The following is an 18,309-nucleotide window of genomic DNA, read 5'->3' as shown; positions in this document are numbered from 1 at the left end:
AATGGCGTTTCCATTCACGTTGTTGCATTTACTCATGAACCATTCAATCTAAGCTTTTCAAATTTTAATATGTTGATACTGATGACAAAATGGAGGTCAAATTTGATATTGACGATTTCACCATTCATCAGTAATGGTTCTTGTGATATTGCCAGGACACAAATAAATGTTAATAAATCCGGTTTGCTGTCGTTGTGACAGCCTCTTGTAATACCTTTCATAAGGATAGTATTTATCTTCAGCAGTGATAGTTTGTAGTCTTAATTTACATTGTTTCTGTGATTTCAGGTGAAGAGTATTTCCCAAGATATCAATACATTGGCTCTGTCCCTGTTTGAAGTACTTATACAGAGTATATCAAGGATAGCTGATGGAGAATTTACATCAAATCCACAAAGTTATCCTCAAGTCATGGTGAGTTGTCTCTCTTTACAGTATCAATTACTTTTCTTTGGCAATGGTATCTCTGCTACAGTTATCTTTGAATTTTGTTTCTATCTTTTTTAGAAAATTGGAAAGGATTATTTTATAAAATTTGGAAAGGAATATTTTATAAAATTTGGAAAGGGTTATGTTACAGATTCTGATAAGTTTGCATGCAACTTTGGGATGTTAAACATGAAGTTAAAATAAAGAAAAGTTAGGTGTGCTTTTTTTGTTTTTTTGTTTATATATTATCAAATGTAAACATTTAGATTTAATATACCTTCCTATTTGTTTAGAATGCAATTGAAATCAGTGAAAAAAATATCTTAAGAGTTGTCCTAAAATTATCCTTTCTCAAAAACCAATCAATTTATTTAACTGAAAAGAATAAATATGCTGTTGCAAAATAAAAGTTTTTTTTTTTATAATTAAGAAATAGAAATATGGTATCTTCACTTTGAATGATGTTAACATCAAAATTGTTGACCCTATGATTATTTAACTTCTTTAAAAACAGAAATAATCCCACAACAACATGTTTATTTTTAAGTTAAAAAATAGTCTAATATCTACAGTTGTTAAGTTTTAACACTGTTTACATTTTGGTATTGAAATACATATGAAATTTATCTATTATTTATTAGCTTCGAAAGCCAACTATGTCAGAAAATAGTAGTCCATGTTCTACCTTGGATAGAAAAAGTAGACGGAGTCGAACTCTGTTTCAGGGAGTTAGTCGACCTTCTTCTGAAGTTATAACAACCAAAGATGATACACCTAAATTTCTTGTATGGTTTGAATTTAAATTACTATCCAGAAACTTTTGTATAACTCTGTCAGCTTTTGTCAACCTCTGAACATTGTTTGTTTCGCTATAATAATTATAATGCTGAATAATTAATTTTTCTTGTTCATCAACGTTTGATTTAAAACATTGTTCATAAAACCTCTATCTTCTAACCCAACATAAGCATCTGTTGTTGTGTCTTCACATTTTATATTTCTATAACAACAAAAATATTTTAAAGAAGAAATTGATAAGTTGAAAGTTATCTTGAATGTGAAAAAAAAGGATATATTAATAATTTCTCCTATCAGATTATGTTTCAACGTTTATTCTTCCTTTTTGAGTTAATGTTGCTTCTTGTTCTGAATTTGCTAGGCAGTGTCTTATAAACTTTTTTCTCCTTAACATTTTCTTTTTTTCAAGAAGAACACTTTTGACAAAAACCATTTTTGTCGAGCCTGCAACTTTTGTTGCAGAAAGCTCGACATAGGGATAGTGATCCGGCGGCGGCGGCTACGGCGGCGGCGGCGGTGTTAGCTAACTTCTTAAAAGCTTTATATTTTAGAAGGTGGAAGACCTGGATGCTTCATACTTTGTATATAGATGCCTCATGTTACGAAGTTTCCGTCAGTCACATGTCCAATGTCCTTGACCTCATTTCATGGTTCAGTGACCACTTGAAAAAAAAGTTCAGATTTTTTGTAATGTTGAATTCTCTCTTATTATAAGTAATAGGATAACTATATTTGATATGTGCGTACCTTGAAAGGTCCTCATGTCTGTCAGACAGTTTTCACTTGACCTCGACCTCATTTCATGGATCAGTGAACAAGGTTAAGTTTTGGTGGTCAAGTCCATATCTCAGATACTACAAGCAATAGGGCTAGTATATTCGGTGTATGGAAGGACTGTAAGGTGTACATGTCCAACTGGCAGGTGTCATCTGACCTTGACTTCATTTTCATGGTTCAGTGGTTATAGTTAAATTTTTGTGTTTTGGTTTGTTTTTCTCATACTATATGCAATAGGTCTACTATATTTGTTGTATGGAATGATTGTAAGGTGTACCTATCTAGCGGGCAGATGTCATGTGACCTTAACCTCATTTTCATGGTTCAGTGGTCAAAGTTAAGTTTTTGAGTTTTGGTCTTTTTATCTAATACTATATGCCATAGGTCATCTATATTTGGTGTATGGAAATATTTTATGATCTTTATGTCAGTCGCGCAGGTTTTATTTGACCTTGACCTCATTTTCACGGTTCATTGCACAGTGTTAAGTTTTTGTGTTTTGGTCTATTTTTCTTAAACTATAAGTAATAGGTCAACTATATATGTTGTATAGAAGCATTGTTAGCTATACATGTCTGCCTGGCATGGTTCATCTGACCTTGACCTCATTTTCAAGGTTCATTGGTCTTTGTTTAGTTATCTTGGTTAATGTTAAGTTTATGTGACAGTTGTATTAAAGCTTAGCTTTATACTTAGGACTATCAACATAATATCAATGATTAGTATAGAAGGCGAGACATTTCAGCGTGTGCACTCTTGTTATAATTTTTTTGTGATTTGGTTTCTATAGTTTATCTATATTCTGGATAGCCTAACTGATATACTGGATAACTTATTGAATTTAGTTTGATTCAGCCTTAAACTATTGGTATCTATTTCATTGTTTGCAGCCACATGAATATTTGTCCGAAACTGACCACTGTATGTATGTTGGTTTACAGCTTATCTTAAAAAAGAGTTTGAGTATATGTCAGAAGAAGAAGGTCGCATGAACAAATGAACGGTTACTTTTTATTTTTTTAAATGTAATATCAAGCAACTGTTTAGACATCAGAAAATGGTTGACCTTTGATTCTTAATTGAAAAAAAATGTTAAATGTTAAAGTTTCTAATCAGTTTCATTTTTAGCTCAGCTGGCCCCCAAAAAAGGACTATTGCCAACACTTGCCATCTGTGGTCCTTAATAAGATTTTATTATTATTGAAAATTTTACCTTTCTTTCAATTTGTCAATTTTTAATAGCATTTAGATGCCATTTTTGTATTTTTATCTATCTGTCTTTACTTTAGTTCTGATATAATGATTTCTGGATGATAACTTGAGTTTTCATTAATCAAAATTCTTACTTTATTGGATAGCTCTGACAAGCATACTTCTTATATAGTTTAAGATTAATGTTGAACATAGTAGCATTTTCTGTTTGGAAGTTATTCTCAATTAATATTCAAATTCTGAAAAATCACTTTTTTTTCCCTTACTCATAAAAACTTCTGTTACCTTAGGCCCAGCCTTGTTTTATTTGAATATCATCTTTTGTTACTAACTTATATGATCTGTGTAAAGCACACCTCATGACTTTGGTTATTGTAAGAAAACTTGGAAAACAAATATTTATTCCTTAGAGAGATTTCAAAAAGTTTATATTCCTATTATAAAGAATCAATAAATACGTCCAAATAAATAACATATGGGTAGATTATATTTTTTGATAAACATCAATAATGTACATTGCATCTTTTTATCATAAAAGTTTTGTTGATTTGAAGGGTCTTTCAAAGTAATTTGAAAAGTTTGATACAGATACAGAACAAATAGACTACTTATTTGTCCTCAAACAGTTTAATGAAGAAACAAATGAAATAGTTGATGTCAATAGACTTAACAAGTTTAAAATAGTTTCCTGAATTAATAATATGTTGATATGTACCTTGACCTTTGACCTTTAACCTTTGAAGCCAGAAGAAGATAAAAGTAAGACATTGCCAGCTAAATCACCACGACGTTTAACCATACAACTGTTGCCATCACAGCTTCAAAGTCTACCATTTAATGATGATCCACAAGCATACTGTGTAAAACTTTTAAATATTCTGCATCTGCATGCAGATTGAATGCATGTTGGTGGCTTGTACTGATCTCAATGTGAGAAAGTTTAAATTGCAAAATGTCAAGTTGCCCCTGTTTTGTTTATTTTTCCAAAGTTTTTGTGAAGCCTTACAAAAGTTACCTTTCTTTGTTTCATGGGTTATCCCTTCAAAAATCTTTATGAGAAAAAGTTTTTGTTTTTGTATAGAGAAATAGATTTTTTTTTGTTTCCATACAATTTTTGTAGATTAACCCAAAGATATTCAATTTATGTTTTATTTTAATTTTATAAAAGCATGAATGCTTTCATGCTATGTTGTGGATATGTGCATTGTATATATGTATAATTTTATTTTATTTAAAAATTGAGAGTTATCTCCCTTCTACACTGAACAAAAGTGTCCATTTTATTAACTTGACATTTTGCATATAAACTGAGTAATTTAGAATGGCCAAAATTGTATGACTGTCATGTCAGCATGTTCAAGAAAGAATAGTTTAGATGGTTAACTGGTTATGTAGAGGTTGGATGTCTTTTGAAGAATTAACGCAATTGATATTAACAAAATCTAATGAACCTTATTAACAGGAGTTCATTTAAATATTAACAACTGTAACATATATTGATGATATTAACATGAGTTTTGAAATACTAATAGATCAGGGAGTGTATGATAGTATTGTTATTAAAAGGTGACATCTTAGGTATATATGTTTAAAAAACCATCAAACTCTAGAAAGTTTTGCACTAAACTTGTTATTGTGATGTATGCATGAATGCATCTTACACATTTTTTTTAATAGGTGGTATATTTTGGTCTGCATAGTAATTCATGGAAATTTCTGCATTAATTATCTTCTTCTAATTGTTGCTTCACTTTGTCACTAGTAACAAAAACAAGAAATGAAAGCATTTTTTTCTGTGTTTGTTTGCTGTAAGAATTTTCTTATCACTACTCTGTCTTTCTCTGCAAACACACTGGCAAGTTTAAAGCATAAGAGACTGCATTTGTGTTTTCTTTCCTGTCATGAATGGCATACAGCCAGAAATAAATATAATTTTTTACAGATATGTGGTTGCAGAAAACACCTGCTGATAAGGTTTTGGACAAGGTCCATTTCAGAATAAGCGCTTAGGATAAATCTTTATATTGCTTAGCATTCATGCATTTCTACTGCCATATTTCTGCAGAATCATGGCAGTCAATAAAATCCATATTGACAACAATGAAAATGGGATGTTTTACTGGTCAATTTGATTTATATTTACTGTGTGTTTTCTTTTGATGATGTTTAATTTAAAAGAAAAGGGTTAAATATGTTTTATTCTTTTCAAGTGTTGTATTATATGTTTTAAAATTTTGACTCTCATATGTTTTTTTAAGATAATGTTGTCTTTCTGTTTCACTTTTCCTTATTATCTGTTAAATGTAAGCCTCATTTATATTGGGGAAAAATTCTCTTAAAAATTAGTGAAATGAATAATTATTGCTGATCATCTTGAAGTTATTGATAAAGTTAATAGTCAATCATTTTAGAAAATAAAACACAATGTGCACTTTTTACTTGATAAAAACTTGATAACAAAGATTTGAACTTTGAAAATGTTTTTTTCTTTCAATTTAAATATATGTTGCAAAAATTTTTACTCTGTATAGTTAGTGGGGGAAAAAAACTTATAACATACCTGTATAAGGTACCGTAGATGTTTCTGGTTTATAATTATGAATACTATGATATATTTCAGCAATGTTTCACAGGATAATATAGGTACTTCACCAGACACAGATTGTTACATGTTTATAAGTTATGTTTTGTATTCCAGGGTGAGATGGTAGCTTGTTTGACAGAACTTTTACGTCTGATGGAAGAAACTCATTATACAGCTGTCATACAGATCCATCCCAAAGGACCACCTTTAAAAGTAATACTCTCAAGTCCATTATTATTTCATAGGGATCTTATGGGTGACAGCAGTAAAACCCATATTGATGGAACCCTATTATTTTGATGCAATAATACAACACAGCAACAGCCCTTTTCAAACAAAAATTATATGCTTTAAATTAATTGTATGTTACCAAACTAAATGATTTATAACTTATATTTATGTAAGATACTTAATTGAAATAGGTACTGTTCCTTAAACCTTCTGCTTCAGAATTAACTTAGGATCCAGGAGTTGGTTTCACAAAAAACTTATGACTAAGATTGATTATAATTCATGAACAATTCAGTATACTTATAATCAATCTTAGTTGTAAGTTTTTTTGCTAAATCGACTCATGTAGAGTTCGAAATTCTTACAGACAACATTTGTCAACATTGGATGTGTGAAATTGTTTAAATATATGTTTAAGAAATATCTCAAATCTTATTGTTTGAAATAAATTAGTTTTCTTGGCAGTATATAGAATTGTACTGTTTGTTGCTGTACTGTGTAGAACACTGTTGAGAGAGTGTCTGGTAGATTGAACATGCAATTGTCATTTTGATAAATTAAAATCCTGGCTCACAATTCAAAAGGTGAGTCAATATTGGTAGTGGTCCAAATTGATGCATGTAAACAAATAATTAAATCAAATAATTATTTTAAAAGTTCTTAAAGTTGCTTAAGAATTATCAACATCATTTTTACTCAATATGTACTTTTATTTACAGGATTTCCTAACTCAGGTTTTACATACATTCCTAGAATTACTCAAACCAGAAATGTTATCAGCAGATTGGACCATAATGAGAATGGAGACCAATAAGTATGTATTTTTCAGATCAGTGAATCCTTCCTTATTTACATACAGGGGCCTCAGTGGCTGAGTGGTCTTCTACTGTAATCACTAGCCAGTCAACACTGAGGTTGTTAGTTCATACCATGCTTGTGTGAGGGCACTTGACTGTAATCTTAATTGACTGGGATTGTCAGTTTCACTACAGAGGGTCTGTGGTTTTCTCTGAGCACTCCGGCTTCCTCCACCAATAAAAACTGACTGCCATGAAAAAGAAGAATAGTGTTGAAAGTGGAGTCAAACACCAATCAATCTTTTACATACTTTATAGTATAGCCCAGATAATAACTCGTGTTTATAGTATAGCCCAGATAATAACTCGGGTTTATAGTATAGCCCAGATAATAACTCGTGTTTATAGTATAGCCCAGATAATAACTCGTGTTTATAGTATAGCCCAGATAATAACTCGTGTTTATAGTATAGCCCAGATAATAACTCGTGTTTATAGTATAGCCCAGATAATAACTCGTGTTTATAGTATAGCCCAGATAATAACTCGTGTTTATAGTATAGCCCAGATAATAACTCGTGTTTATAGTATAGCCCAGATAATAACTCGGGTTTATAGTATAGCCCAGATAATAACTCGGGTTTATAGTATAGCCCAGATAATAACTCGGGTTTATAGTATAGCCCAGATAATAACTCGGGTTTGTAGTATAGCCCAGATAATAACTCGTGTTTATAGTATAGCCCAGATAATAACTCGTGTTTATAGTATAGCCCAGATAATAACTCGTGTTTAGTTATCGAAACCATGGATAAGTTCAGAATAAATGAATTAAAATATATTTGATATATATCTTTATATTGTACAATTTAAAAAAAAATTACAGATGTAATGAATATTTTGAGACATTTCTGACAGATAGCTTAATTTTCATGCAAATTAAAAATATCAATCAACAATCCTTCAAAATAATCAATTTGTTTTTCAGTGTGATATTTTCTGCTGTTGAATATTTCTCCCAAGCTTTAAAGAACCAGTTCCTTGAAGGAGAGTACTTTGACCAACATGTAAGTATATCTATATGTTCTGTAATGTTATGTTTTTTCATCTCTATTATTTCAAGTAAATCTTGGTTTGTATAATAAATGATGCTACAACATGAAAAACATATACAATTAAAAGTGTCTCCATTACAATCTAAGAAAAAGCCCAAAAGATCATGTCAAATGGGGACGGTTTTAATATTTTCTTGTGGGATGCCACATTAACATATTATGATAGCATTGAAAAACTATGTGCCAGATAAATCAAATTTTGACAAGCGTCCCCACTCAGTGAAACTTTTTTCAAGCTACAAAATATCTGTGACTTTTACTTATCTGAAGATGACTGTTGGCAGCACCTTCGATATCAATTCTTCTCTTGTTGGACATTTTTAAAGGACTATGAATGATTTGATAAGACAACATTATGACTTCATTTTTGAAAGTCCTCAAAATTGTTTTGTATTATTGCCTTGTTTCTCATAATTGTGTTAACGATTTAATGATCGATTTCATTGCTGTTATGTGGTAATTGTGCTTTTCTGGCATTACAATTATATAAGGAAGTGATGTTTGACATAATTATTGAATATCATCAAAATAGGCAAAGGAAAAAGTTCTTTTAGGCCAAATATGGTCTTGAATTTACCTTTATCATAAAACTTAAATGGATCTATTGAGACTTGATATTAAGTTAACAAAATCTTTTCATAAGAGTACATTCTAAGCTTCAAAGTCATCACATTTTAGAAATATTGTCAAAAAACAACAATTTTGTGCATTTTTATTTATCTAAAATCTTGAGGAAACCCTAGGATGCAAACTTAGGATCTAATAAGCCCTGTAGCTAAAAGTTGGCAATAATGATATTGAATCCCTATACACAAACATTTTCTTGGTTCGGGGTTGTGGCGAAGGTAAATTAATTAAAATACTGTTAAGAATCATCAGAATTTTTATCAAAATTCACATTACAATACAAAAAATGCATACTTGAGGGGTCATTTCTTTATCATTTAAAAAAAAAAGTACATTCTAGGTATTTTAAAGATATTTTGAATCAATAGTTCTATTACAACTATTTCTGTATGAAATTGGTACTATTTTGTTAAAACAAACATCAAATTCTTATGGCCAATTTTAACCCTTTGTGAACTTACTCCTTTTCATCACATTTTCTATCATGGAATTGTCCTGAATATTTTTTGCATTTTCCTTACATTGGTATTTATATTATGTGATTTGTATTTTCAGTTATGGAACCTTTACTTCAGACTTGCAGTGGACTTTATAACACAACCCAGTCTTCAGTTAGAGGAATATTCAGAAAGTAAAAGGAATAAGTTTATTGAAAGGTATATTAAAATTCCAATTATTATTTAACATTGTTAGACCTCTTCTTTCTAGTTTTGATTAGCATGATAGAAATCAGTATACAAAATCTTTAATTTTACTTGAAAGAGAATGTTTGTGCTCTTGATACCAAATTATTTGCTCGGGAAGATAAGAAACTTGTCTTCTGATAATTGTAATATTCAAACAAGATCTTTTGCTGATGATTATTAAAGTTAATATTTTTTCCTCAGGTATCATGATATGAGAATAATGATGGGACATCAGATACAGACATTGTGGGAAAAATTAGGTAACAATTAAAAAAAAAGGGTTTTCTATTTAATGTTCATACTTGTTTGAAGTTAAAGGCATATAATACAGGTGTCATAGCTTATTGACTTTTCCATAGAATTTCATCAAAAGTCAATTTATCTATACACTATTAAAATATCCAAGGAAAATTTTGGTTCGCTCAGAATTTGTTAGAATTTGTACTTATCACACAAGACAAAACTGGCCAAGCAAATCGTATTTTCAAAAATTTCAAAATGACAAGCACCTTACGTCTAACGCAATTTTCCCTTGAAAAAAAACCATCCAAAATGAAAGAAAAACTTTCGAGAAAAAACGATGATCATGCCATATTTTTATACATATATTTTTCTTAAAAAAAACCATTTGGTTCAATATAAATAGATCAATATTCTGACCATAGATAATTATTCTTATAAAATTCCATTGATGTGGAATTTCATGGCTATTAATGAGGTTTCCTATTGAATAACCCCCCAATCTATTGCAAACTATTCAAAGCAATATCACACAAACAAATAATATAATTGCCTTAGTCTAAAAAAACACCTAACTGACAATAGAGCATTTGATTAGGTATAACGATTCAATGCGTCACATGGTTTAGACAGCATTGAAATTTGAATGATAACAAACAGGGTCAGCAGCTTTAGTTTGGAACAACATTGTACATTGAGTGACTGAGAAACAATTATGAGTAACCAAGCTTGACAATACACGGTAATAAAAAAAACAAAGCTAAGTCTACAGAGAAAAAAAGGAAAAAAATGTACTTAGGTGAATGACTTACCACCTTTCCGAAAATATAGTACCTACATTATTCACCTTTCCAAGATATTTCAGTTTGATTTAGCCTACTTGAGGTGAAATTTTTCACATTTTAATACACAAAGCCTTCAAACATGATGAGATATTTTCACCTGGTTTTTATAAGGCCGTTTACCTGACATATTATGGTATACTGTTGTCCATCCGTCATCAATCATCAACATGTCGAACTTTAACTAAAAAAACTCTTCAACCAATTTGCATGAAACATTGGTGAATTGTTTATATCTATTGACATGAGATCCCGCCCTTTCACCAATTTGCAAGAAACTATATATTGACAGAAGCTTCCACTCAATTTTTATAAATTATAGATTTTATGTTTCTGAGTTCTGGAGTTTTATTCATTACAAAAAGGTGGTTTTCAAATTTTCGGACAATAACTCAAAAGTACTTTGAGCAGTTTTCCTGTCATTTAAATGAATGGTTTATATCTATAGTTGTAAGCTCCCTTTCTATTTTTTATAAATTTCAGATATTGCGTGTCTGAGTTAGGGGATTTTGTTCTTTAAAAAAAAAGATTTCAAGATTGGGCTAAAAGCAGAAATCATCATTTTTTTTTCTTCAACTCTGGTTGGCCTTTAAACCACATCTCCTCATCTTTTATGATTACAAATGAGACAGCTATCTACCAGCGACCAACTGTCATAGATATAAGCTACTATATGTTTGCAGATGGCCTTACACAATGAGCAATACTTATACAAGCTATATAAGGCCCTGACATTACTCTAAATGTAAAACAATATGTGTGTAACGTTAGAGAGTAGTGTCTGTGGGAAATGCACAAAGATCCAGGGGAGCTGCTAATGGTCCAATTTATATACTTTACAGGGACCAATAGAAGACATTTCATTCCATCCATGATTGGACCATTCCTCAAAGTCACTTTAGTTCCAGAAAAAGAACTTAGGGCAGCAACTCTTCCAATGTTTTATGATATGATACAATGTGAACAGAAAACAAGTGGACATTTTATTTTGGTATGCATTATGATTTATGATTAGTTACCTCCCTTTACTTGACCTTGAACAAGGTTTGTCTTATTTTTTGGTAGCAATAAACAGTAGGAAAAAATATGTAAATTTTCCCCTCATAAGTTTTACCATTCCCTTTTCATTGCTTTCTTATAATATTAAGCTTACTGTTTGTGTCATATATGTTTATATGTATGCAATCAGAATCACCCATCAGTATATAAAATGGTAAAATAATTTTTTTTTTGGGTGTACATGGTTACTGCATTTAATTTTACCTGTCCAAGGACGTATAAATAACATCCTTGTCTGTCAAATTCAGGAATTCTACATAATACTATGTGAAACGCAAGAGTGTACATAAAAAAAATCTGGCAATTGGTGTCTCGAATTCAAGGGAAGTCTCTGGAATCAAATTCAAGAGTCTATCCCAAATTGAGGTAAATTATATTGCCTTCCAAATACTGTTTCAATCCCTAACATCACTGAAGAGACATTAATTGTTGAAATCTGGATATGGTGTACAAATTTTAGCACCTCATGTTTGTGGAATACAATCTTTGCCACAAGTTTATTGATTTCTGTTTTGTATTAAATTAATATAAAGATCCGTTTTGTTACAGCTTGTGATCATTTTATTTGGCAATCTTCAATGGCAGTCAGTAGGGTTTAAGAACATCAGCTGTTTGACCTGTTAGTCAAATTTTTTGTTAAAATATATTTTCACTCTTTTGGTCTTTTGGAAAATGTATTTTGTGCTATATTTAGACTCTGCTACAATAAAATTTGTATTACATGCACACGTATAAAAATTGCAGTTTTATCCAACACAATCATATGTTTCAACGTTGTTTTCAATTTAGACTTGTGTATATATATATATATATATATAAATTAGTCAAATGCGTTTTGTTTAAATATACTTCTTCACTTTTTTGGTCTTTTGGAAAATGTTGTTTGTGCTGTTTTAAGACCCTTCTACAACGAAATTTGTTTTACATGCACACGTATAAAAATTGCGGTTTTTATCGAACGCAATCATAGGTTTGAACGTAGTTTTCAATTTAGACTCGTATATATATATATATATATATATATATATTAGTGGAAATTTGTAAGCACAATACTATAACAGCACATACATTATTGTTGATATAGTCATATTTATAAATTAACTCTTTACAAAACTTTTGGAATTATTGAAATACTAAGGCTTTTCTACCTCAGGAAAAGATTACCTTAGCTGTATTTGGCAAAACTTTCAGGAAATTTGGTCCTTAATGCTCTTCATCTTTGTACTTTATTTGGCCTGTTTAACTTTTTTTAAAGTGAGCGTCACTGATGAGTCTTTTGAAGATGAAACACATGTCTGGCTTTAATACAAAATTTATTTGATATGCATTTGTATTAGCATTGGCAATTCAATTTTTTGGCCCTGCACTGTCATGATTTTAAAAGCCATTATAATTTTAATATTTATACTGTAAAGGTTATAAACAGGCAAGACAGATCTGTAACAACAGTTTAATTTATTAAATTTCAGGTTGAAAGAGAGATTATAGAGAAGTTAGATCAGTTCATCACCATGGACAACCAAGGAGACGATGAATATAAACAATTGTTCTATTCAATGTAAGTAAGAGCAATGTTTTATTATACCACACCTAGGGGCATTTTTTGGGGGGGTCTTTGCGACTGTTCTTTCATTCGTCCATCTGTTCGTCCGTCTGTCCCGCTTCAGGTTAAATAATTTGGTCAAGGTAGTTTTTAATGAAGTTAAAGTCCAATCAACTTGAAACTTAGTACACATGTTCACTTTGATATGATCTTTCTAATTTTAATGCCAAATTAGAGTTTTGACCCTGTTTCACAGTCCACTGAATATAGAAAATATAGCGTGAGTGGGCATTCATGTATAATGGACACATTCTTGTTGAGTAATGATTGAATGATTGTATGATTGTTTTTTAGTATCACTAATGTGGTATTTGTATTAACATACTTCTTTGGTATTTATTGTCTTATCAAAGTTGGAATCTATCAACTCAAATCTAGTTGGAATAATATCGCTGTCTACAAGAGAAATTTCTTCAGTTCATTGAAGAGGAATTTTAACAGACTTTTAATGGTTTACTTTTATAAATTGTTATTTGGATGGAGAGTTGTCTCATTGGCACTCATACCACATCTTCCTATATCTTTTAACACTAAGGTTGTAAAAGATAAGTGACTGTCAAACTGTAAAATTCACTGCATACAAAACCAGCCTGTATTGACTGTTGTATGGCATGTACAACATGAATTTCATCCATGTTGTAAAACTGTTAAATTAAGATCTGTTGAATGCTGCAGTCCATAATGTTAGATAGTGTTCATTGTTAACAATGCCCATAGACCTAGGTGAGCAACACAGGTACTTTAAAGCCTCTTGTATTATAGATATTTTTCAGGCTTTTGCCAATACAGTGAAAAATTATACCTTAGATCCTAATGGCCAGATGTGCCTATAGACTGGATGTTCTCATAGAGTGACCTTTGAACTATTTGACCAGATTCAGTATGCTCTTTGTGTCCTGGCTTATCTTATATAAAACTATGTATGATCAATGCCTTCTTACAGTCATTATGTTTAATCTGGTTCATTACAGTTAGTTCTAGAAGCAGGGATTATTAGTTATTTGTTCTATTACTAGTTGCATGGTATTACCTTATTTCTTAATATTTATCTATCTTAAAAAGGTTTCATGAATAATCATATTTTTCAATATCCCACATTAATTAGAAATTTACAGTTTATGTTTTTTAAAAATTCAATGAGTCTCAGGATTAATACCAAATGAATGTTGTTAGATAGACACAGAATAGCCTAAGGAATAGTACAGCTATACTGTATTGGTGAAGATTGATACAGTGGAATCAGTCAATAGACCCATACTTCAATGAAGTATTAATTATCTCAACTATTCACAGTAAACAAAATCCTGAAAGATCTTGAAAACTAACAGAAGATAATTAATGACTGAAGCATTAAGTCTTAATGATCTACAAACATACTGCAGTAAATAGTTTCCACACTTCCTAATCAGTTTGAAATTAAGGTGTTACAGGTAATTTGTGTGAAATTAGCCAGAATAAAGCAGTAGTTATTTCTGTACTTGATGGTATTGTTGTGGTTTCTGCCAGAAATTAAAGAAGATTGATGATTTCTTGTAGTTTGTACTGGTGCCATATTTTAATGCAGTTAAATTGCTTTCTGTATGTGGGAAAATATTATGAATATTTCCGTTTTCTTGTATTTTTGTTTACATTATTTCCATCTAGTTTAGCAACTTTTTGTTTTAGTTTTACAAGATGGCTAAACATTTGTCAGTATACAACTGGTTCTTTGGTTTGTTTAGAGATTACTATCAACTTCATACTTGTCCACCCTGATGTAACTGTCATCTGCTGGCGAGGAAGAAGTCAATCAATTTAAGACAGTTTAATAGTGCATAATTGAATAATAGATGTGTAGCCATTAGGGATATGTCTGGTAATAAAAAATAGAGAGTGATGAGGATATAATAAAAATATTTTGAATTTCAAAAGGACTTTATAGTGAAGAAGAAACAAAATACTGAATAGGATGAAATGATTTCTTAAAGGCAAATTTCTGATATCATTACATTCAAAGTTAATAAAAGGTATATGCATGCATTTAAAATTAAAATGCTTGAACAAAGTGCAAGGAATGGCAGCTGTCTAAAACACAGATGAATCATGAAGTTTTGTCTGGCATGTATCTGTTGTCCATGACCCCATTTTGATTGCTTAAAAAACTATCCCATGATTCTTTGTAAAGTTATTTTAAAAGAGTAATTGGTCAACTCCATCTAGTATTTAGTCTTGGAGGGATTAATTGACCTTGAACTATATAATGGTTCAATGCCAAGTAAGTTTTTTTAGGAACTATAAACAATAGGTCAACTTAATATGCTTGAAAGAAGGATGGTAAGGTGTACATGTCTGTCTGGCAGTGTTCATTTAGCCTTGTCCTCATTTTATGGTACATTGGTCAACATTATGTTTTATGGTTTGGTCCTGTACTCAGATACTATTAGCAACAGGTCAACAACACTCAGTGTATAGAATGGTTGTAAGGTGTGCATCTGGCAGTGTTAGTCTGAACCTGACATCATGTTATAATTCTATACACTGACATCATGTTACATTGAATGAATGATTGTAAAGTGCTCATTATAAGGGGGAGATGCCTCATTGTATAAGTACCTATACTGTACAATCAGAAATAAATGTGGTCATTCGTTATTGCAATTTTTGAAGAATGAACAAAAATGCAACATAAGTAATTGCGATTTTCTGGATATAAACATGTGTATAAAATATAAAAATTTGGATTTGGTATTAGTGAGATACTCACCTTGTTGCATTATTTGTATTTACAAAAACTTAGTTCATCTACAGTGATCACTAAGCTGTGAACACTCAGGTTCTGAGTTCTAAATTATGTTGGTACAGGTTGTGATTAACTCCGATCTGAATTGACTTGGATTACTGCCTGAGATCTTTGGTTCTCTCAGGTACTCAAGCTTCCTGCACACACAAAAATAATGCTGCAATGAAATAGCCAATAGAGCTGAAAGTGTCAAGAATACCAACAATCAATCAATCATTTTCAGGTTCATTGATAAGATAGTTTCTGATACATGCAGTACGGTATTGATCTCAAAGACTAACAGTATAAAATTCAATCATGTTCCATAAAGCAAGCGAGATATTTCAATATGTTTTCTGGTTCAATACATTTTTTAAAATTTTGACCATAGGCCCTCTTTATTTTTCAGTTACCCTTCCATTGTCTATCTTGATTTGTCAATGTAAAGAAAGTGGATTTAGTAAAAAAAATTATAATGACTTCTATAAATATTATTATCTTCCTACCATAATCAGCCATTGTGTCCGAGAAACAATGAAAGGTTAAAGATGGTATCTCACCTCAGGGGCGGATCCAGCCATTTTAAAAAGGGGGGTTCCTAACCCAGGACAAAGGGGGGGTTCCAACTACATGCCCCCATTCAAATGCATTGATCGTCAAAAAAAAAGGGGGGGTTCCAACCCCCGGAACCCCCCTCTGGATCCGTGCCTGCACCTTATAAGTTCTTTTTGATAACAACTGTTGGATAATTAGGCTTTGTTGCATGATTTCCATGCATATCTTAAAACTGATCTTAAGTTAAAAGTTGAACTGACCATAATATGAGATAAATTAAATGAAAAATAAACCTAGGAAAGGTGCCATTTGTTCTTGACTGTTATGAAGATCTTTGGTTACTACAAAAATGTAGTTGTTTTCAAACAATGCTTACACAAAGAATGGCAACAAAAATGCAAAAAGTAATTACTGTAAATTGTAGGAATTTTTTATTTTCCTGGCTCAAGAAATATTTTTAATATTGTATATATTCTTATCATTTTGGTTATCAGAAAAGCATAAACAACTGATTTTCAATTTCCTGTAATTATTTGTTATCAAATTTGTGTAACTGGGTAAAGCTTTGTTTGAATTTTAAATGATGGTCCTAACTTGATGTATTTTTGGCCCTTTTAACATTATTTTTGCTTAAAAAATTGGCCCTAAAAGTCTTAAACCAAAAATTTTGTCATTTGAATGTATAAGTGTAGGCCATTTAAAAATATTTACAAATCATTTATTGAAATATATTTTGCAATATTAAAATAGATTATTTTAACCTGTAGTTGTTGATTTACTTGTCATTCTATCTCTTCGTGGATAGATCTTTCATTAGCAACGCATATCACATGTCTTTTATTTTATTTCTTATAAATCTTGTTCTTACCAATATTTGAAATGAAATATAAACTAAAGTTTATCACTGTCATTTGTTTAGTTTTTAATTCATATTCCATATTCTTGATAAAAATAAATAAATATAAAAAGTATACATTCTTTTAGTCATTTTTGTTATTATACATTTTGTTACTTTATAACATGTTTTGCAAAGACCTCTGTAATGTTAAGCCAAAAAGAAGTGTTCTGGGTAATTCTAGTGACAGAAAACCTAACAAAAAGAAAAGAAACAAAGTTCATCAAGGATAAATATGTTGGAGTATTTTGAGAGTATTCCATGGTTGAAGTATTTTGAGAGTATTCCATGGTTGAAGTGAAATAACTTGTGGCATCAATTTTAGCTATGGTCATATGATTTGCACTGAACAGCTAGTAAAACATCACAAGGTTGTCATGTAATGGATAGGGCACGTGTACTTTACAATTTGTTATTTTTCATGTTTAATTACCTAAATTGATATGCCATTTGCTGCCTGAAGCCAAAAAAAACCACAGATAATATATGTCTTATATCAATTTTACAGGTATGAAAATATGATTTGTAACAATTAAGGTGTGTTTAAACTGCCACTGAAAATATATACCACTATCTAGTTACATGTCCTTGTTCAACTTTATTATTAACATTTTGGAAATTAAATTAAAACTAACATGCAATAAGCCTATACAGTAATAAAAGAAATAAAAAGGAAATTGAGGATACATGTATCAATTTTCTTTGTTCAATATCCCTTCTATTTTCACTAAATTCAGGTATCTGTAAATATTAAGTTTAATATTAAGTTTTACAAAATCGTGATTTCTTATTGAAGTGATTCATTATTCTTGCACTGGAGTTAAATCTTTTATTTCAATACTTCATCCCAATTAAAACTAAATTTAAACTTGTTCAGTGCTGCTTTGGGTTTTGAGCATTTACATTTCTGATAATTTTTAAGAACTGAATATAACAAACCCCTTGTTAATGGTCACTTGAATTTAACTTTAAATTGTTGATAAGGTTATTTCAAATATTGATATAAACACTCAATGGGTGGCAAAAACCCATCACAGAGGTCACCATAGGGTGTCAAAATTACTCTGGATTTGTTTATTGTCCTGAACTTGTATTTCCTCT

At 30.6% G+C, this 18,309-nt stretch overlaps 1 protein-coding gene across 1 annotated transcript in view; it reads left to right on the top strand.

Annotated features, from left to right (window-relative positions):
- Positions 1-18,309, top strand: part of LOC143050148 (dedicator of cytokinesis protein 4-like) — a 108,633-nt gene that overhangs the window by 57,020 nt on the left and 33,304 nt on the right. The window contains exons 29-38 of the mRNA XM_076223800.1: positions 289-414; positions 1,071-1,214; positions 3,960-4,076; positions 5,915-6,013; positions 6,751-6,845; positions 7,817-7,895; positions 9,126-9,226; positions 9,458-9,516; positions 11,181-11,329; positions 12,867-12,955. Of these exons, the coding sequence (XP_076079915.1) occupies positions 289-414; positions 1,071-1,214; positions 3,960-4,076; positions 5,915-6,013; positions 6,751-6,845; positions 7,817-7,895; positions 9,126-9,226; positions 9,458-9,516; positions 11,181-11,329; positions 12,867-12,955 (1,058 nt within the window). The remainder of the gene's footprint in view (positions 1-288; positions 415-1,070; positions 1,215-3,959; positions 4,077-5,914; positions 6,014-6,750; positions 6,846-7,816; positions 7,896-9,125; positions 9,227-9,457; positions 9,517-11,180; positions 11,330-12,866; positions 12,956-18,309) is intronic.

The sequence above is a fragment of the Mytilus galloprovincialis genome, chromosome 1 (genome assembly GCF_965363235.1).
Source record: "Mytilus galloprovincialis chromosome 1, xbMytGall1.hap1.1, whole genome shotgun sequence".
Classification (NCBI taxonomy): Eukaryota; Metazoa; Mollusca; class Bivalvia; order Mytilida; family Mytilidae; genus Mytilus; species Mytilus galloprovincialis.
This window is presented reverse-complemented; position numbering and strand designations above follow the sequence as displayed.